General features: G+C 56.1%; 1 protein-coding gene across 1 annotated transcript; it reads right to left on the bottom strand.

Annotated features, from left to right (window-relative positions):
- Positions 1-6,427: 6,427 nt before the first annotated feature.
- Positions 6,428-19,553, bottom strand: EFNB1 (ephrin B1). The gene is made up of 5 exons (XM_032757110.2): positions 18,662-19,553; positions 9,697-9,974; positions 8,836-8,928; positions 8,504-8,632; positions 6,428-8,348 (listed from the first exon to the last, which is right to left on the bottom strand). Exons 1-5 carry the CDS (start codon positions 18,787-18,789, stop codon positions 7,936-7,938), a joined length of 1,041 nt encoding a protein of 346 aa, XP_032613001.1. The 5' UTR covers positions 18,790-19,553; the 3' UTR covers positions 6,428-7,935.
- Between the last annotated feature and the right edge of the window lie 1,152 nt (positions 19,554-20,705).

The following is a 20,705-nucleotide window of genomic DNA, read 5'->3' as shown; positions in this document are numbered from 1 at the left end:
TGAAACACTGGCTCTGTCCTCCGGAAGCTCACAATCTACTGGGGGAGACAGACACTGGCAGTGTGAGCAGAAGCGCTGTGAGGGCTCAGAAGAGAACACCAACTTGGCCTGGCTTGGGGATCAGAAATGTCCATGAAGAATAGGCTCAATAGGAGTTTGTCAGACAATGGGCAAGGGGACGGGCATTTCTGGCTGATGAGAGCACATACAGAAAGGCACAGAGGTTTAAGGGTGCCTGTTCTGGTCAGGTGCCAAAGGAGTAGCTTTGGGTTGTTGGGGTGTAAGGTGTGCGTGGTGGGGAGGGGTAGAGGTGAGAGACTAAGGAGATGGGCAAGGGCCAGATCACCTACGACCCTGAAAGCCATTCTGAGGAGTTGGGAAACGATGGACAAATATGAAAGCTAAGCAGCGATGGGCAAGATCAGAACTGAGTTTTGGAAAGATGGCCCTGGCTGCTGTTTTGCAAGAGAGGGAGGTGGAATGGAAGCAGGGAGACCAGTCAGAAGGCTATTGCCATCGTCCAGGTAAGAGATAAAGGTAGTGCAAACCAGAGTGGCTGGTGGTATTAGGGGTGCTCAGAAATGGGCAGAGTCAAGTTCAGTTCAGAGGCAGAACTGAAGGCAGATTTCAAGGATAACCCGGAAGTTTCTAGCTTGGGTCCATCTGTAGTAAGACCTCAGCTGAGCTGGGAGCAGACACCTGTGCTCTGTAAACTTGTCTCTTTTTCCCTTTTGGTGTTTATTTTCATTTCCTTTCGGTTTCCTTGTAAAGTTCATTTCAGAAAATTCCCATCTTGTTTCAGCCGAACTGAAGGGAAGGCAAAAGTTCCCATACTCCAGCTGGGACCAGGGTTCCCAGGGCCTCGCAGAACCCAAGCTTTGCTAGTGACCACTCCAGCAGAGTGATGATGCACAAACTTGGAAAGATCTGGTGGACTAGGGCCCAGGAGAAGGCTTGGCATAGCTTGGCAGGCCTGCTGGGTGGGCGGGGGATGGGGGCGGTTTGGCCAGTATCTGGGGATGGCAGCGCAGAGACAGAAGTGAGCAAATCCTGTCTTTTGCCTGTTTCAAAGGAGAATGGCTCCCTTCCCTGGGCAATGCCCCTAAGTCATGGCTATCTCTGGTCTTTTCTTCTCTGGATTTCACACTCCCAGGCCCCACTGAGGGGTGTCTCCCAGGAGCATCTGTGCCAGAGAGAGGGATCCCAGAGTCCACAGTAAATACCCCATGATGGGGGTGGGGTGGGGGATGAGAGGGATTAGGAGGCTGTGTGGTGGTTTAAAGAGGCAATGGGCTGGAAGTCGGAAGACCTGGGTGAGGGCCAGTCCCGGTGAACTCTCTGTGTGACTGTGGGCAGTTCCTTCTTCCCCTCTTTGGGCCTCAGTTTTCCCATCCATCCAACAAGGGGGCTGGACTCGAAGGTCTCTAGACGCCCTAACAGCTTGAAAGATTCCATTCTCTTCGCTGAATCTGCCCAGGGGGAGGCCTTGGGGGCTGGGGCACCGGCAGGGGCTGAGAATTCCATAGCAATTTGCATGTGAAAGCATGTTACTGCCATGGCTATTAGTGTGTGCAGGGGGGCTGAACACAGTGCTAGGACAGCTAACTGTCAGGCTGGCCGGAAAGGCCCAGGCAGCCGGGGTGGGGGAGGGAAGAAGGCCTGCCCTGAGGTATGCGTGCAGAGGCTGGCCAGCCACAGTCAGCATCCAGACAAGGGTGAAACTGCTGGATCTATAAGGCTCTGCCCAGCCTTGAGATGCCCAATTCTGGGTCTGGGCTGTGAACCAGTGAGTCTGGCCCCTACGGATACCGCCAAGCTACTTTGCTGATGAGTGACTTCAGAGCTGTGTAAGGTGCCACAGGAGAGGGACCCCCAGAGAGGGGGGCAGACTATGAGTACATTTTCGCGGTCTGCTCCGAACCAGGCCTAAACCTCCCAGGACCATATTTTCCTCAGGGTTATAATGTGTCATTTTGGTAATTGCCTTGTGTAAACTTACACAGTTTGTCAATATAAATACTGTGTATATATAGGTTTGTTTGACACATACACACACACACACTCACTCATAGGGATTCTGAGAACAAGGCCACACAGTATGCAAGAAGGGCAACCGGCTCTGGCCTGTGAGGCAAGGAAGCTGAGTCCAAGGCTTCGCTCTGCCAGCATTCCCTGTGTGCCCTTGGATAAGTCCCTTCCTGTCTCTGGGCCTCAGTTTTCTTTTTTTTTTTTTTTTTTTTTTTTTTTGAGAGGAAGACCGCCGCCTACCCCCCGGCGGTAGATCGCGGGGGGCTCAGCCGCGGTTCACCCTTCTCCTGCCTCACCCTCGATACTGGACTACAGGCCGCCACCACCCCGGTAAGACGGGGTTTCACCGTGGTCTCGATCTCCTGACCTCGTGATCCGCCCGCCTCGGCCTCCCAAAGTGCTGGGATTACAAGCGTGAGCCACCGTGCCCGGCCAGGGCCTCAGTTTTCTTATGAGGGGTTTGGTCTGGAAAAGAGCTCTGAAAAAAGTCCTAGCTCTACTGTTTCCTGGCCCCTGACTTCTTAGATTCTACCTGAACCAGCACGAGGGCAGCCAGTGAGGCTGCTAGCCAGTTCCCCTGACAGCAAGGGTTCTACCCAGGAAAATCCAGCCATTGTAGAGTCTCTGGTGCAGGGGGTGGATTCTAGGGTCTCCCTTGGTTTCCCCTGGTGCCCTGGAACTGAAGGATCCACATGGAGCTTCTCCCTAGGGACCTGGCCAGAGAAAGGGGGCAAGCTCTTCTCTTAGAAGCCAGCTCCTCACCCACCACCGCTAGGGAGGCTGGGAGGGACCAGCCATAGGGCAACAGTGATAGGCAAGGGCTGAGGACACCTCTTCTAGTTTGGGCAGCTTCTGCCTACAGGCCTTGGGAAGTGTTTATCATGGGTATGTTTTGCTCAGGTACCTGGCCACGGGCTAGAGGAAGCAAGCTGGCATTAGAACCACAGGATAACTTCTTAGGATGTTTTACAACCTCGCAAAAGGCTGGCTTTGGTGGATGATGACAGCAACAGTCAGGTCATAGGGTCCACTCTCAAAGCAAGAACAGTCCCCTAGAAGCTCAGCCCCAGGGCCAAATTGTCTACTCCGTCCCTCATGGGAGAAGCAACAGCTACTATTTATTGGTACTTGCTATGTGCCATGCATTCAATATTTGTTTAAAAAAAATGAATAAGTGAATGAATGAATGACTCACTTTAGAACCCAAATTTTAAATCAGTGTATTCTCCATCCTACCTCTCACATTCTTGTGACTCAGTCACCAATACAAAACAGAATCAAGAGTTACCTGGGCACTGAAAGACTTTTCTAGAATGTGAGGTCTCTGGGAGCAGGGACCTTGTCTATCCTGCTTTTCACTGTACTCCAGTGCCCAGACCATTGACTGGCATATAGTAGGTACTCGGTAAATATTTTCTGAATAAATGAATAAACCTAGTACTACTCCTTCATTACCCAGAGAGGCATCTGCCTGCCCCTGGTCAAAAAGGGAGTTATGGCAAAGCAGGGACAGGCCCTCAGGTCTCCAGCCTCTTGGTCTAGGGCTCTATCACCTGGATTAAAGGGCCCCATGGCAAACTCCTCCCACCCTCCCATATCCCTTCATCCTTATTCCCTCCAACTCCCAGCTTTCCCTTTTTTTCCTTTCTCTTTGCCAGCTGAATAATTAACCATTGAAAACAGAAACTATAATTACTCTCTCCCCAATGCCTTTAAATTGCTTTCATTTTGGGTTCTATGACCCCTGTCCTGGGTGGGGGCTGGTCTCCCCCTCAGTAGCCTCCCAAAGGGGAAGCCAACCTAACAAGCGCCAGCTGGGGCCCCAGCCCCCCAGATCCAATGTCCAGCTGTATGGGAGGCCGGCAGCAGATGGGTGAGGAGGGTCCCAGGCAGGCTGGGGCTGACTCAGCTGGGGTTGTCAGTGGGACGTGCCCAGGCAGGACAGGAGGCCAGGTAGGCAGGCGGGCTGGATTTCCAAGAGTGATTGACGCCAGGTGGCCAGAGGGCCGCTTGCTCAGCAGGGTCCAACCTAGGATGGCCCCAGTGGGGCCTGGGTCTTTCCGTAGGTTGCTTGGCCCAGCTTCATGCCCCTGCCTAGTGGATACCAGGCCATTCATGTCACTGGTTCCTCAGGGAGGCCACCTGGGAGCTTAAAATCAACCAGTGCAATAAGGTCACAAGAGCCTTGGCCTTCCAGCTCCACAAGGCCTTACCTTTCAGGGAAACTGAGGCCTGGTTAGCACCTGCTCAGTTTGACTTCATTGGTGAACTGGGCTCAGCCTGCGGAGAAAGCCAGGCAGCCCCACCCTCACCTGGGAAGCATCCTGTATCCCTGACTCACCAGGAGCTTAGGCCCAGCTGGGACAGGAAGGAGAGTCAAGGGTGGGGCAGTCTGGGGCCCTACCACTGGAGGCTCACACCTCCTGCCTCCAGCTAGCTGAGCTTGGTCCCTCCCTGACCAAGACAGATGGAAAGGGAATGGGGAGTGGAGATGGGGAGGGCTCCCGTTTTTTAAGATCCCCAAGGAAGCATGCTTGCTCAAAGGCAAGAAGTGGGAAGTCATACCCCTTGCTCTCAAGGAATACCTCTTATTTGCTTGTGGTGTAATAAAAGGCTTGCACTTGTATCCTAGTGCTCCTGTTCACCTGATGTGTGTCCTTGGGCAAGTTACAGCCCCTCACAGGGTCTCGGTTTCCTCATCTCAAATATAAGTCAGGTAATTCCCCACCTACCACCCTCACAGGGCAGTTTGTGAGACTCAATGAAACAAAGTGTGTAAAAGCATTTGAACAAACTGGCAGATGCTGTCCAGGTGAAGGACACAAGGAACTACTAAGCACACCGTGTGGCCAACAGTGTGAGCACCAAGCTCAAACCAGTGCCAGCCATGGCACCCATGCTAGGGCAAGGGAACAGCCAGTTGTGAAGCTTCTGGGCTACCCAGCAGATTGCCCCACTTTCCTTCATAAAATCTCCCTTGGATTTTACTTCACACTCCCACAGCTGCTCCCAGGGGGCCCCCAGGGCTCCATCCCCCAGTGGGAGGGTTGAAGGCGTGGACTGGGTGGGGGACTACTGGAGGACACTCAGTTGGAGAAGTGTGGGAAGTGCTCACTCAACTGAGTCAGGCTCTACCCCAGTGAGCAACACCAATCTGGCCTGAACCAACCCTGATGAGAGACCCCCCAGCCCAGGCCAGGCCCCACTCTGGGCAGGCAGTCAAGCAGCAGAGGCTCCATCTGATCCAGGCACTTCCTTTGGTTAATGAGAAACCAAATAAACAGCCTCTGCCCCAGCTGGCTCCAGGAGCACCCCAGCCAGGCCCAGCCCTACACTAGCCCAACCTTCCTTCCCTCCGCCTGCAGGCCCTGTGGCTTTCCGCCCCCCTTTCTTCTCCACCAGCTCCCCACTTCCCTCATAGCCCGGGTGGATGCTTGGCTAATTCTCTGGGGCTTCCTACTCTGGATCACTCTCTCTCTCCTTCTTCCTCCTCTTTCCTCTGCTGCCTTCTACCCCATTTTTAGCTGCTGGATCTCACTTGTCCTCTTCCCCTGACATCTGTCTTAGCCGTCTCCACAGGGAGTCCCCCCACAAGACCAGCAGGCTGCTCTAGGCTGGAGCAGGAAGGCTCCAGGCCCTGCCAGTCTGCCTCTCTGCTGTGGGATGGAGGCCAAACCCTCTTCAGGGCCCTCACCACACTCTTTGACTTGAGCAAGTTACTCATCAGCCTGTGGGAGGTAGACCAGGTGCTCAAGGCTGCTCTAGCTTGAGGGTATCGACTGCTGGCCAGAAGCCCCCAACTATGCCATGGTGGTGGCTGTGGTGTGGCCCAGCTCAGAAGCAAGATTCTTCTGGCTGAGAGGTAAACTGGGCAGCCTGAAGCAGGCCCAGTACCCAGTAGGCTGCAGCTGAAGTTCAGATCTTGGGAAGTGATTTCTATCCACCTCCAGGCGTCCTGAGGCAGGGCAGGGCTGGGCCTGCCAGCAGGTCCCAGATCTAGCCCTAGCTAGGTGGTGGCAGTACTTGTGGACACACCCAGGTCCCCATGGGAACATCCCCTCCTCCATTAACCCTCTCTAACTGGGCCTGTGCCAGACTGGGCAGATGCCCGTGGCCTATGCCACAGAGGTGACAGGATGAACAGGGGAAATGGTCTCAGGCTCCATGACAGCAGAACAAGAGAGCAGAAAAACCTGGGGTGAAGGGAGTGGCAGGAGGGGCATAGGGCATTAAAACATCTTGCTCTACTAGGATAGCCATCCTCTTCCAGTACCTGCCCCAGTCACCAGTGGTTTGGGCACAGGAAAGCGCACACACGCACCCACCCCCACCACATACACACTCACACAACTCTCACTCTCCATTTCCCAACATCACGACACCATTTTACACCCATTTCTCCATGTGGTTAATTTTTTTTTTTTTTTTTAGTTCTCATTTTTTTCTAAGAAAAAAGCAACAAGAAAATAATTCAGAGTTTATACAAAACATCTTTACATTATTTTTTTCCAAAAAGACTAGTATTTACACAAATGGCAACAGAAACAAAAACAAAAACCCTTCCGACTGCCACCTGGAAGGGGCTGGCTGTTCTGCTCCCTCTCCCACCTGGCACTGGGGTGGGCAGCTGGCCAGGAGGCAGTGTGGAGGTGGATGATGTGAGGCCCAGCTCCTTCCATGGCTGCTCTGGGAGTGCCTGCAAGGCGCACTCAAGTGGCAGTCTGTTAGCAGCCGTGCTGGCAAGGAACTGGGGTCAAAGTGCACAGCGGGCTGGCCCAGCCCCAGGCAGCCTCTTCCTCTTTCCAGGCCCCAGCCCAAGACTGGGACAGCAGCAGGAGCTGGGTTGGGTGGGGGTTACCCACCTGTGCTAGGGCCCAGAAAAGGAGCAGGCCACCCGGTCTTATACCCGCTTAGGTCTCCACCCTGGGCCTCTGTTTCCCCACCAGGCCAAAGGATGCCAAAGGTAAGGAGAGAACAGGGTGGGGGGTTGGGGGGAAACTCCCAGCTCTGCAGGGCAAATAGCCACCTGGGCACCTCACCTCCCTCCACCCCCCATGAGGTCATCTGCTTGCAGCAGCTCTCCTGTTCCCCAGGCAACAGCCAATTAAGACATTAATTACCGTGAGAGTGAGGGAGGCAGGAGATGCCCAAGAATCCCACAAGGAAGGGATTTTTTTTTTTTTTTTTTTTTTTTTTTTTGTGGAAGGGTGGCAGTGACTACCCCATTGCCAGGATAAGCCTCGTAGAAGGAGGGTCAGGAGGGGAGGGTGGGACACCTTGCCCAGTGGCACTTTCCTCTTCCCTCATGGGCGGGAACAGCCCTGGCCTGCCCCTTACCCCACCAGAAATACCAAGGAGTCTATAAAAGAAATGGCATCCTATGCTTCCTGGCTGACCACATCGTGCCCCAGGCCCTCTTATACTGGCTTAGGCCAGGCTCACAAAGCCTGGGGAGGGGCTGCCTTTTACATTTTTCCATTTTTCTTCAAAAAACAGATGAAAATGAGTTGACAGCTAAAAAATGAACACAAACGCATTAAAAACAGTGATGATAGCGGACAAGCAGTCCTGGGAAGGTGGCAAGGGGGGCGAGGGAGGGGCAGGGCCAGGGGACTGTCTCCCTGCCTGCTGTCCATCAGCATCCAGCCCTGCCCTCCAAGAAGGGGCACCCCCATGGAGCCCAGAGGCCTGGCCAGAGGGGGAAGGCACAAGAGCATGGGGTTAGGGGCACAAGCACCCCCCTCCGAAGCCCAGGGGGCAGGGAAAAAGGGGGATTATAAAAGCCAATAAACTACAAAACTAAATACAAAGGTGGGCACAGCTGGCAAGGGGAGGGGGTGTGGGGGCGAAAGGAGAGGTCCGGTCCAGGCCGACTGTCCCTCGGGGGCCTGAGGCCGTGCCGGGCACTCAGACCTTGTAGTAGATGTTCGCCGGGCTCTGGGGCGGCATCTCCTGGACGATGTAGACAGGGTGCCCGTAGTCCCCACTCACCTTCTCATAGTGGGGGCAGTAGTTGTTCTCTGTAGTCCGTAAGGGGATGATGATGTCGCTGGGCTCGGTGCCCGCTGTGCCACTGCCCCCCTTGGGACTGGCCAGGGTACTGAGCGAGAGGGCAGCTGCCCGCTGCTGTGTGTGCTTGCGGTGCCGCTTGCGGAGCTTCAGTAGTAGGACTGTCAGGAAGATGATGATGAGCAGGAAGATGACGCAACCGGCACCGACAGCCGCGAACAATGCCACCTTGGAGTTGAAGAAGCCATCAGGGTCCCCGCTGCTGCCCCCACTTGCACCTGGGCCACTCTTCTCTTCCTGGTTCACAGTCTCTGAGGAAGGGAAAGGGGGAGGAACAGTCAGCCAGGGGTCTCAGGGACACACAGCAGATTTCAGGCCAGGCCCGGCTTGCATTTCTTCAGAGACAGGGCCTAACAAGGCGACAGAGCAATGGCTCCTGACCTCTGGGAAACACGTATACACTTACCATGCTTGCCATCAGAGTCACCCAGGGAGCCCCGACTACCAGGGGCCTGTGTGGCCATCTTGACAGTGTTGTCTGCCTCCTTACTGGGCCTGCTGGTAGTCAGCTGCTCAGGCGTCACAGCATTGGGATCTAAGAATGGAGACAGAACAGGTGAGAGGGAGGGACCTGGCCAGCATAGGTGCCCTCACTCATCAAGGGTGGGCCAAGAATGGCCTGGATACTGTAACCCTACGCCTGCTCCCCCACTCCTAATACACATGCACCCAGCCAGGAACATCTGTTCCAAAGGTCAAACAGGGTGGGGTGAGGGGACCCTCAGACTAGGCACTCACCTTGCCCAACCTTCATGACGATCTTCATGGTGCGTGTGCGGCACACACCCCCCTCCCGGTTTTCCAGCCCCTCCAGGCTTCCATTGGATGTTGCTGTAGGAAGAGGCCAGAGAGTAGGAGAAATCAGGAGGAGAGAAAGGTCTACTAGCATTACCCAGAAACTCCCGTTCTGCCTCAGCCAACAGGGAGAGAAACTGCAGTCCGGAGAGGGAAGCAGCTCCCATCTACCAGTGAACCTTTTCATTTTCTTCCCTCCCACTAGGAACAAACTGGCCTAGTCCAGCCCAGGCCAAGAAGAAGCCCCACCCCCAGGGGCGCTGCTCCTCTGTCACCAGCAGGCCATGGCCCCTCGGTAAAGTCTGCCTTCTCACTGGGATCATAATGGGGGCTTCTACATAGACTGAAAGGAATTCTGGAGTAGGAATCAGGAGAACTGGGTTGGAGTCCTGACCCTATCTCGAACTCACTGTGTGACCTAAGGCAAGAAGTCCCTTAGCCTTTTGGGGCCTTGGTTTTCCCTGAAGAAAAAGGCTGAATAGCTGGCTGATCCCAAAGGGCCTGGCAAATGCTACCATTCCCAATATTAGAACTTAGGTGGGCAAAGAAAATAAGAGAGAAGCAACACGAATTGGAGACCTCTCCTGCCCAACCCCTGGAGCCAAGGTGAGCTTGGTAAATGTTGGGGCCAGAATTCCAAGACCAGGCTAGGAGGTGAACATGCCAGTCTTCAAAGGGGATCAGATCCAGCAGGGCCTTAACTACGTGCAATAGCATTGCACCACTTAGAAGCTCCCATTACTACAGCAGAGGAAAGAGTTAAGCCCAGGGAGAGAGCCAGAGGATGGGATGGGCGGGACTCACAGGTAATGTAGTAATCATGGTGCTTCTTGAACTCCAGGCCCATGTAGTTGGGGCTGAACTCCTGGAACTTGATGGTAAAGCGTATTTCCTGCTCTGGCCTATTGCAGGTGACCAACACGTTGGGGTCGAGCACCGTGCTACAGGCAGCTGCCTGCTCAGGCCGCACCAGGTACAGCTTGTAGTACTCATAGGGCCGCCCTGCTTCTGCTCGGGGGCAGATGATGTCCAGCTTGTCTCCAATTTTCGGATAGATCACCAAGCCCTTCCCGCTCAGGAACCTGCCCAGAAGGAAGAAGATGGTCAGCCTCAGGGTTGGGGGTGGCCCCAGGCCATTCCAGAACCAGGGAAGCGGACGAGAGCCGGGCTGGGCCTACTGGGTGGAGACGGCAAGAGCAAGCCTTCTGCCCCTCCTCCTTCCTCAGGCTGGGGGTGGGGAGAGAGAACCACACTACCAGGAGGGTGTGGAAGGGGTGGCCCATGGGCAAGGCTGCCAGGCTCTGACTGCTCGGCAGGGTGGAGCACTGCCTGGCTAGGGGAGCCCTTTGTCCTAATGTGGCATTTCCGCAGGGGGCTGACGTGGCCAATGGGCTGGTTACCAAGGTGTCAGGCCCATGCTACCTGGAGGTGGCAGTCTTATATACCCCCACCCCCAACAAACATTCCTTCATGACCGCTGCTACTACCTCTCCTATACCCATACACACGTGCGCGCGCACACACACACACACACACACACACACATATACACACACACAGCAAGCCCACACATGTCTTAGTCACCACCCCCTGCAGCTCCCAGCCAAAGGCTGGGGGAGCTCAATCTGTCTGGGACCCATGTCTTCTCCCCCATCCTTACTAATCTTGGGCATGATGGAAAGATAGGAACAGGCATCGCCTGGAGCAAAGGGATGATGGCCACAGTCTCTGGCCAGGTGCAGCTCTGCTCATTCCCACTGCCTATTGTCCTACTGGCAATTCATCCCACCCTCAAAATGCAAGAGCCTGAACTCCTAAACTTGATTCATCTCATTCCTAAAAAGAACAGAGGAGAAGAGAAGGGGCTCAACCAGAGACAACAGATCATAGAAGATAGGGCCTCATCTGTATCCTAACCTGTCACCTCTATGTTGCTCCTACTCCAGCTCCTGAGAGGAGATGGACAAATGCCTTTTGAGCCAGGTTCATATTCTAATCCAGAAGGCAAGGCACTGGGGGACAGCAGGGAGGGTCAGCTGCCCAGGACCACCTATCCATAGGACTCTGTCCTTGCCTAAGCACACAGAAAGAAAATGGTGCTCCGTTGGCCATTTCTGAGCCTGGATGGGCTGGTGCTGAGAGCAAGGCAGAACCATGTAGGACAAAGAACACAGACTTTAGAATCAGATTCCAAAGCTAGGCCCTTACTAACTCTATGACCTTGGATAAGCTGCCTGTTCTGAGCTTCAGTTTCTTCTCTTGTAAAGTGGGGGTGGCAAGAGCCCCTACCTTCCAATATTGTGGCGGGGAGACAAGGCAGCACATGGAGAACACCTAGCACACAATAGGCGTTCAACGTGTTTAACTGCCTCTTAGAAGCCGTCTCCCAAGAGGCAGGAGGTCAGATACTAACACTAAGTACCTATGAGCTCACTCTCATATTTTGGAGGGGAAACAGGAAGAAAAGATATGGCTCCATCGTCAAGGACTTTACTGTCCAGTTTGGGCCAGAAAAGTAAATAACCCACACTCGAGTGATAGACAACACCAGGCTATCTGTAGCTATGTGTGAGGATGATGATTCAAGCAGCAAGGGCTGGAGGCAGGGAAAGAGATAGCTCATCTGACCAGGATGGTCAGAGACGTATCCACAGGAAAGGCAGGATGAAAGTGGGTCCTGGGTGAGGAGTAAGAAGTCAACACACTGAGAGAGTAGACAGCAGTGGCTACGACACAAAGCCCAGGCCAGTGATTGGTCCAGCTTGGCTGGGAGTGAGGAGAAAGAAACAGAAGAAGAGGTGGAAAAGTTCACCTGGGGCCAGACTGAAAGGCCTCAAGGGTCACAGCAAGCAGGGTGGGTTTCATCCCATTGGAGAGAGGCTCTCAGAGCAGGAAGGACAATGGAAGGCTTCAGGCAGTGCTTAAAGAGAAAGAAGCTGACAGTGTCATGCACCAGTTCACAGGCTACCACAATCATCTGAGAAAAGAGTGGTTCCATTTCCTGAGGGCCCATTACACCAAAGGGACTACAAGCAATACGGGCCTACTGGGAACTCTGGGCAAATGCCTTTGCAAGGCCAAACCTGTGTCCTCATCTGAGGGAGGGAAATGATACCCAAGTAGGCAAAGAGGGAAACTGACCACATGGATGAAGTGGACGAAGAAAAGCAGCCTTTCCTCCATGTCGAGTGAGGCTCCACCAAATTGGGAGCTGCCATCTTGATGTGCAGGAGGGTACAAGCCAGAATGAGATGGCCTCCCCACTGGTACCTAACTATAGAGGGCCCAGAAAGGAAGTAGGCATGGGATGGAAGCCTGGATAAACATTTCAGATGGAATACCCCTGTCCCATGCACCACACATGAAATACCCCTGTCCCATGCACCACACAAAGCCAACAAGTTTCCCCAAAGCCTCTAGAATTCTCCAGGCATTTTTTTCCCTTTCCAGTGCTCACAACGGTTCCATCCAGATGGCAGGATTAGACAACTGCTCACATCTTAGAGCCAGCAGGAACCTTAGAGTCCAGGCCCTTCATGTGAGGGAATGAATGATCAGATGAACATTCCCATTGAGAAGAGGGGTCTAAACCTACCCAGGACAGTAACCCGATGGGTCTAAGAGGCCCTAAAACATTGCCTGAATCCTTGTACTGTTGCATCTTAACAACACATATATATGCAGCCACATAGAGGGCACGGAAAGGGAGACAGGCCAGCTCAGCTTTCTAACCACTCGGTTCTGGCTTACTCACCAGGGAGTCCTGTCTACCCCAAGTGCAGTCTCCCATTGCCACCCAGGTTCCAGAGCCCTGGAATTGGAACAGGGCTTCTAGCTAATTGGGGTTCTACCTTGAAGCCAGAGGCATTGAGGAAACAGATGTCTACACGATGGAGGAGGGGGGAGAAGAGAGAACTATTGCCCCCAAAACCCCTCAGAGTCTCTTCAACCTCAGTGAACAGACTTCATAAATATTCATTAGTTCATTTGCATGGCAGCTGGCAGAGGGAAACTCACCTTCCCCTAAAGTGCAGAAGGGAGCGGAGCCTGATGAGACCCGCCTTCCCTGACCCTGATCCCCCATACTGGTAACCTTCTTAGCATCTCCCCTACCACTGGGCAAACCTCATCCTGACCTGTGAGAAGCTCAAGAGAGTGGTAAGGGGCCGTAAGGGATGGGTGTATAGCCAGTGAGAGTGAAGGCCAAAGCTAGGTAGAACACTAGTCATACTTTAAAGGGGGACCCTACAGTTCTCCCCTCTTACCAGATTAGGAGTAGGAGTAAGGGAAGAGGAGGAAGAGATGTCCCCAAGTGAAACTCTTTATCCCCCACCTTACTTCCCCCCACCCTAGGACCAAGCCAAGCTTTTCTGCCTGGGGCCACCCCCAGACAAAGCCCTTTTCTGAAAAATAAAGGGATTGACATGGCTTCAGCAGGAAGCCTGAAGCAGGTCGCCATGGTAACCCCTGAGGCCTTCCCTCTCCAGCCTCACATAGCCCTGGGACCCCAGGGCGCCACCCCAGGGAGTAAAAGGACTTGGGGGAGGCGGCCTAAGCTATTCCCGTTCTTCCCCTCTACCCTAGCCCAAGTTCTACCTTCAGCCTTTCTACCTAGCTTAGAAGCACCACCATGCCATCACTGCCACAAAGAATCCTGGGATATGAAAAGCCTGAAGGGGCTGGGGACAGTAGCCTCCAAGGCCCTGGACTGGCCAGAAACCAACTAACCAACAGCCCCCTCCTTGTTTTCTCCGGATAAGCCCTTCTCCACCCATGTGAATACAATTTACAGGGGGCAGGGAGAGCTTGCAGCTAGGAGGGTCTTGCCCAGAAAGCTGCCCACATCCCACCAGGTCTATACTTCTTTCCCTGTCACCCTGCTCTCAGGCTCTAGCAACTTGTGGTCAGAGAATGGCCAAAGGGGAAGCCTGGTTCTAGGCCATGCAAGTCCAAGTCCCGTAGAAGACTCTAGCCTCCACCTCGATTCAGTGACCCCACCACCACTGCACCTGCACCTCCCAGGGTGGCAAGACCAATGGAGGACAGACCCCAAGCCAGAGCTCAAGTCTGTTCTCATCCCAGCTAGGGTGGGGAGCCCCCAAATTAAAGGCTCCTCTTTAACTCCCCCAGCTCCACCCAGCCCCCGAGGCTGGCAGGAGCAGGCCTGGCGTGTCCCAGCAGTGCCCGCCCAGGCGTGGGTGGGCAGGAACAGCAGCTGGGTCCTGGCACACACAGCTCTGTCAGAGGCAGGGAAGCCAGGAGAGTCCTGGAGGAAGTCACCCTCCCTATCTACACTGAACTATGCCCTTCCCTCTGCCCCACCTGGCTAAAGCTCGTGTCCATTATGAATTTAATACCCCCCTCCTCGATGTCGATGTCTGCTTTCTGTGGGGTCCCTGAGAAGAGAGATTCTTAGCTCAGAGAGGAACCAAAGGTGCCACTCAGAGCTCCACAGGGAGTGTGCCAGGCAGTGAGTTGGCTGCCTTTAGTTCAGGTCACCCAAGCAGTCAGCCCTGGGAGGTAGGCCTAGAAAAGTCAAATGAGGAAGTTGGAGCACTGCTCACCCCACACAGACAGGGCCTGAGTCACAGGGACAGATGCTTGCACACCTGCGAGGTAAGAGGGGAACTCAGGGGCAGGGAGCCAGGGCCTCTTCCCAAACCCCACCTTGAATTCCTGTCTCTCCTACATTTCAAGGCAGCAGGAATGAATGGCACACAACACAGCTCTGCCCCCACAGGCAAGTCATTGACTGGCCTTAGACAAGTCACTTCCCTTGTCCGGGCATATGCCTTCTTATCTGGAAAATGGGGCCAATACCTACTTCCCAGGTTTGTTGGGAGCATCCGATGAGATCATATATGAGAATGCATTGTAAGTAGCAAGGTGCCGCCTGCCTATTAGTTAGCATGCCAAACACAGCGTTATTTAGAAGTAAAAAGCTGAAGGAGCTTACATTCCTGGCTGCTAGCACCCTGACCCAAAACAATGACCGCGAAACACACCCAAGAGGGGCTGCTATGGTCTGCGGGGTAAGGAACCCAGAACGTGGCTGGTGAGCACCCCCGTATCTCAGCTCCTCTAATAATCACAGAGTGGACTCTCCCCCAAACCTGGTGTTCCCATGGCAACTAGCAGCCTCCTGGCTGGCCCACTCTCTCTCCTTTAGTCCCTAACCCCAGAAAACAGTGATGCACCATAGTATCCAGGGCCCACGCATCCCCATTCACCTGAGCGGATGAGACAACAGAGAGCCCAAGGGAAGAAAGGGAACCCTCGATTCAGTCCCCACCCCAGCCTCACAGGTCCTTCTTGCCCTTGCCTGGCTCCCCTATGTGGGACAGGGGAGGCAGGGGAACAGGGGACTTTAGGAGCTGCTGGATTCCCATCACTCTCAGGCCCCCACCTGTGGCCAATCAGCCACAGAGTAGAAGAGGTCAGGTCCCTAACCACCCCGGAAAAGGGCCCCCTGAGCTGGCCTCCCCAGGACTGTGAGCTGGAACAGCTGTGTGGAGCTGGGGCCAACACTTTGGCTTGGAGCAGGCAAGCATGGGTTGGGGTCTGCAGCTGCCCCCACCCATGCTGGAGTCAAGGGTCCTGGATGCCAAGTTGAACCCCCCCACCCCCACCCCCTTGTAGGGAACGTTTGTAATGTGATCTCAGGCACATTCTGACTCCCTGGAGGTGGGGGAACCTGAGTGGGGGGCAGGAAGGGGTCAGGACGGGACTGAGAGACTGAACTGCAGCAGCTGGACTTGGCTGAGGACTCAAGTGTGAGGCCTGCCGGCTGCCCCAAGCTCCCAGGGGAAGAGGCTGCGGGAGGGGTCGCCTAGGACCATTTAGATAACAGCCCCCCAACTCAGACACACACACGCACACACAGAGGTTCCTAAAAAAACTCTAGCAGGACCAAACCCATCCCCCCACCTTGCGCTCATGGGGCAAATCTGACAGGAGGGGCCAAGGAGGCAGAAGCTCCTGCCACTCAGGGACTAGCACCCCAGAAGGCCCCAGCACCAATTTGGGAAAGAGGCTTGGGAGTCTTGGGCCAGCCATGCCAGCTTCCCCTCTCAGTCAGGGCTGGGGCCGGGCCGCACGCACCTTGGAACCTGGAAGCAGACCCCCAGCCCCACCACTTCTTTATTTTGATTTTTTTTTTTCCCAAGGAGGAAGCAATTAAGCAAGGTTTATAGGCACTGGGAGATTTTCTTTTTTGGGAGGGCGGTTGCCAGCTTCTGACAGGGCTGAGGAGAGAGACCAAAAGCCGGGAGAGGAAGAGGGGAGGGAAGAGAGAAAATGAGCCCGAGAGGGAGAGCACGGGCATGTGCGAGAAACAAAAGGACTTGAGAAAAAGAGGCAGAGAGTGACTAAGAGTGAGAGGGAGTGTGAGAGCAAGGCAGAGCAGGCGAGCCTAGCTGGAGAGGGGAGGTGAGCGCTGCTCGTGGTGGGTATGAGAGGGCGAACTGACACGGGCCTGAGAGGAGAACTCGGGCAGGAGGCAGAGAGGGAGGGAGACAGAGAGGGACTGTTTATTTGAAAGGCTGTGGCAGCCTGAGGGTTGGGCGCGGTGGCAGAAGCAGCCCCCAAAGCTCGAGGAGAGCTGAGGGCAGTGCTTCCTTCCTGTCCATTTGCCCCCACCACCCCGAGCCAACACATGCAGACAGTGGCTGTATTCCAGACCCCTGAGCCTGGATGGAAGGGGGGGTGCACCAGGATCAGTCTCTGACCCTTCCCAGGATCTACCCAATTACAGAATGGAATTCGGACAGGTTCTAGAGAGTCTTCAGCCACCCCCCATCCCCACCCCACAATGCCTGCCCTCAGCTGGAGGTAGATGGGGAGGGGGGTCAGAGAGGATACCACCCCCCAAAACCTGTAAAGCAGTCCAGAGCACTAAAGGCTCTGAGCACAAAAAGGGGGAAGCACCGACAGATCGTGTTTCTTCCAGCACCCCCAACTCTGCAGGAGGGCTCCTTTCCAGCTGTGGAGCTGCATGCTATCTCGGGTTAGAGACCCGAGAGAGCAATTAGGTCACTCCCATGAGCCCCTATGATGGGCTACCCCAGGCGGATTTCAACTCTCCTGGCTCAAGAGAGAACATTTCCAGCCTCCACCCTTACCGGGGAAACTGAGCACTTCACAACCACTGAGCACTTCACAACCTTCCCCCCTGGGCTCAAGCAACCCAGAGCTCCCAGAGCATTTTGAGCCCCTGCTATTAGGAGAGCGTTGTACCCCGTTTGGCTTCTGGGTAGGAAAGAAATTCTTGCCAATCCCTTTCCTTGTACCCAGGGAGAGCCCTCCACCCCAACCCTGGTTTAGCCATCCCACCAACCAGTAATAGGACTCTACCTTAATCGAGGAGAGGAAAACTAAAGCTGCCTTCTCCCACTCCAGGGCTGAGAGATCAAACGTCCCTGGGACCCAAGAGGCCAAGGTAGGCAGGGGCCTGGGAAGTTACCCGGGGCGGGGCGGGGTTGGGGGCGGGGGAGGCGGCGGGGGGCAGCAAGAGTGGACAGGAAGAAATTTGAGATACAGGAATCAGTGATCACGGACGGAGCAGGTCAAAGCTCCCCAGTTTCCTGCTAAGTGGGGTTGTTCGCACATTGCTGGGACCTCCAGAAAACTGAGAGGAAGGGCAATTTTGACCCTGGGTTCCAACCTGAGTCCTGGATGCCAAAAGAGAAGAAGGTCCAGAGGTCACTACAACAGCCCCAGCGACTTCCCACTAAAAGCCCAGAAACCACTGAGCCACCGCCCTGAAAGGTGTGCGTGTTGTTTGGAGGGGTTGTGTGTGTGGTGGTGGTGGGGTAGTTGTGCAGGGGAAGGAGAAGAAAGAAAAGAAAGGATGTCCTTTATATAGCTGCCCACCCCCCGCCCCAACCCCTTGGGGAAAACTAAGCACAGCTCCCCAATCTGGGGGACAGATTCGGGGGCCAAGGGGACCTGCCTGGGCAGGAATCGCTCCTTCTCCACCCACCTCCCTCAACAGCTCGGCCGCCACTCTCCGCCCTGGCGGGCCCTTGAAGCTCTGTTACCGGCTCCATTGGACCCCTGACGGGCACTGGTTCGAACCCCCACTACCCAACGACCACTCTCCCACTCCGCCCCTCTCCACCCGCTGCCTTTGTGAGCCTGGGAGCAGCGCCCGCCTTTCTACCGCTCCGGCAGGGAGAAAGGAGGGGCGGGGGGCAAAAAGAGACAGCAAAGCAAAAAGCCAGGGAGGCAAACAGGGAAGAAAGAGAAATGAAAATGGGAGAAGCTCGAGTGGGGATGTTGGCGCTGCCACCCACCCCAAGCGCCGGGTCCCGCTCTGTGTTCCCTCCACAGCTAAGCAAACGAGGAACCCCTGTTCTGGCCTCGTCCCTCGCCCGAGTCAAGCTCGCTCCTGGAGCGGCTCTCGGCGAAAATCACCACGTTCCCAGGGGCCCCGGAGGGAGCTGCGTTCTCGCCTCCACTTAGCTCTCCGGTGCGCTCTCGGGCGCCCGGACTCCTCAGCTCCGCATGTGCGACCACCTCGACTTGATCCACGACGTGCAGAGGCAAGGGCTGGGAAGCCCAGGGGGTCACAACCCAGCCAAGTGCCCCTACCCCACCCCGCCGCACCCTGCTCCACCCGCCCGCCCGCAGGAAAACACTCGAAAAAGCCGGAGACAAAATGAGGCGCCGCTCCTCCTCCGAAGACCTCCCCACATGCACTCCGGGGCGTGCGGCCTCACCCTGAAGGAGTGCCTCCCACTCCAGCGTCCAGGGGAGATAAGTTACTCACTTGGGGTTGAGGGAGCTCCAGGATACGGGCTCCAGGTTCTTGGCCAGCGGTGTGGCGAGCCGGCACAGCGCCCACACGACCATCGCCACAAGCCACTTGCCGAGCCAACGCTGCCCAGGCCGAGCCATCTTCCCGGGGGCAGACTGCACTTCGGGATCCCTTGGCGCCTCCTCAGCAAAGCTCGCCTCGCCTTCCTCTGCCGCGCTGCGCTCGGAGCCGCTCAGGCGCCCATCCTCCGCAGCCGCCGGCCTTGAAGTGCTCCCCTCCCGCCGGCTTCGCTGTTGCTCTTCTCCGCCCGGCCGGCCAGGAGGACTCACTGGGCAGCCGCCCCCAACCCGGGCATGGGCTTCGGCCCCCGAGGGCTCGTTCTCCTGGGCTCTCCGCTGCCGCACGAGGCGCGACGGGGGCTCCGCGCCCCCGAGTGATCCCGCCCGATTCCGCTCGACTCCCCGAGACGGTTCGGGGCTGCGCGCCCTCTCCCCGACGGGGTCTTCCCCCAGAGGTCTCGGTGACCGCCCCGACGCCTCGACCGTCCCGGGATCGCTGTCCCTTGGAAGAAGTGGGGGTTTCCCCACAACACAAGCTCGGTCCCCGGGCTCCCGACTGGGCCGCCCTGGCACGGGCTCCGTTCCTCCGGGCCACACTGGGACTCCGGGCTACGCGCCCCCGGACAGCTTCTACTTCAGCGCGGGCCCTGCTCAGTGTACTTAGAAGAGCGGGGAGATGCTGCCGAGCGAGCCAATCCCATTAGTTTGAGCCCCCGAAGCCTCGGCCGGGTAGCCCGGCAGCCTCGCGTCGCCGAGTCCTTGCTCCCAGGCGATCGAGCCCGAGGGTCTGCGGCCAGTGCGAGCCTCACACACCTCCCACTGCTGTCCAGCTCGCATAGACTCCCTCCGCTGCCGCTGTGCTGTCTACTCCCTTGCTCAGGCGAACGCAAGGCCAACCCTGCTCTCTTAGCCAATAGCAAGCTCAGTGGCGGGGTCCTTGCCCCATACCACGCCCCCAGAGCAGGAAGGGGGCGGGGTTTCAGGGAGCTCTTAAGGACGCCGCGCGCCCGATGGCACCAATCTGAGTGTGCGGCTCGTGCGGTTAGGGTTGGGTCCCGCTCAGTCCTGTTCCCAGAGCGCTCAACCCGTGGGAAGTTGGCACTCTCAAGAGCTGCCGGCCTGCTCTCCTCCCCACGCGTCTGGTCAACACCCCAGCCCACTGACCCTGTCCCAAGTACCCCAGGAAAGTATTTCCATTCTCTTTTTACACACAGGACCCCTGAAGTCCTGCTCTGTGCCCACCTCCGAGTCAAGGACAGCCTGTCTGCTCCTCGTCCAGTCCCACGTAAGGCTTTGGTGGGCTTTTCTCCTCTCGCCCTCAAAATGCACTGTCTGCTTGCACTTGGACCCGGAGTCGGGAACATAAAATTGAGAGCAGTGGGAGGGGGACACTGGTGAGGGTCCAGTACTTGATTGGGGTTGGAGGTGGGGCGGGGAGCAGGGTGGGGTGTGGTGGGGAGAGAAGGCGTGTTCATCGCCCCTGGGGACCGGGCCTTCGGAATCTCAGCTTTCTGGGGGAGCCTTGTGGGACCTCTGGAGCCAAGATTTAGTCTTGTCCTGTCCGAAGGCGCGGGCAAGGTCCCGGGATAGGCAAGCGGGGATGAGAGGGCACGTCGATAAAGAAAGACACCTCGAGGGCAGAGAGGAAAAAGCACAGGGCACGAGACTTTTGAAAAAGCAAAAGCGGGCATCCTGGCCCCGAGAAGCCGGACTCCAGCCTGTCCCGGCCTCGCCATCTGGGTCTTTGTCTCCCAGCCCTGGCCCATTCTTCCCGCCCCGCCTTGCTTCTTTGCTTGTAACTTGGCTCGATCCCATAGCTCAGACCCTCCAGGTCCGACCCACTCTCCCTGGTCGGACCCCAGAGGAAGTACCCACGTGCTAATGTCTCCCCCTGCTGGACTTCCATGGCACTGCGGGCGCCTGGGATAAACCCGGAGCGTGCCATAACACAAGACCTGGGACAGGCACAGCCTTGGCAAAAACCGCCACCCTGTATG

The sequence above is a fragment of the Hylobates moloch genome, unplaced genomic scaffold, assembly GCF_009828535.3.
Source record: "Hylobates moloch isolate HMO894 unplaced genomic scaffold, HMol_V3 SCAFFOLD_7, whole genome shotgun sequence".
Taxonomy (NCBI): domain Eukaryota; kingdom Metazoa; phylum Chordata; class Mammalia; order Primates; family Hylobatidae; genus Hylobates; species Hylobates moloch.
Note: the sequence above shows the minus strand (reverse complement) of the source record. Positions and strands in the feature narration are given on the sequence as shown.

What these genes read in the sequence shown, in the direction of transcription:
- EFNB1 (XM_032757110.2), bottom strand. Translation starts at nt 18,789, where the DNA reads ATGGCTCGGCCTGGGCAGCGTTGGCTCGGCAAGTGGCTTGTGGCGATG. An exon ending in TGGAGCTCCCTCAACCCCAA is followed by an intron (nt 9,975 to 18,661) that starts GTGAGTAACTTA and finishes CCTTCTGGGCAG; the next exon opens with GTTCCTGAGCGGGAAGGGCT. An exon ending in CGTCATGAAGGTTGGGCAAG is followed by an intron (nt 8,633 to 8,835) that starts GTGAGTGCCTAG and finishes CTCCATTCTTAG; the next exon opens with ATCCCAATGCTGTGACGCCT.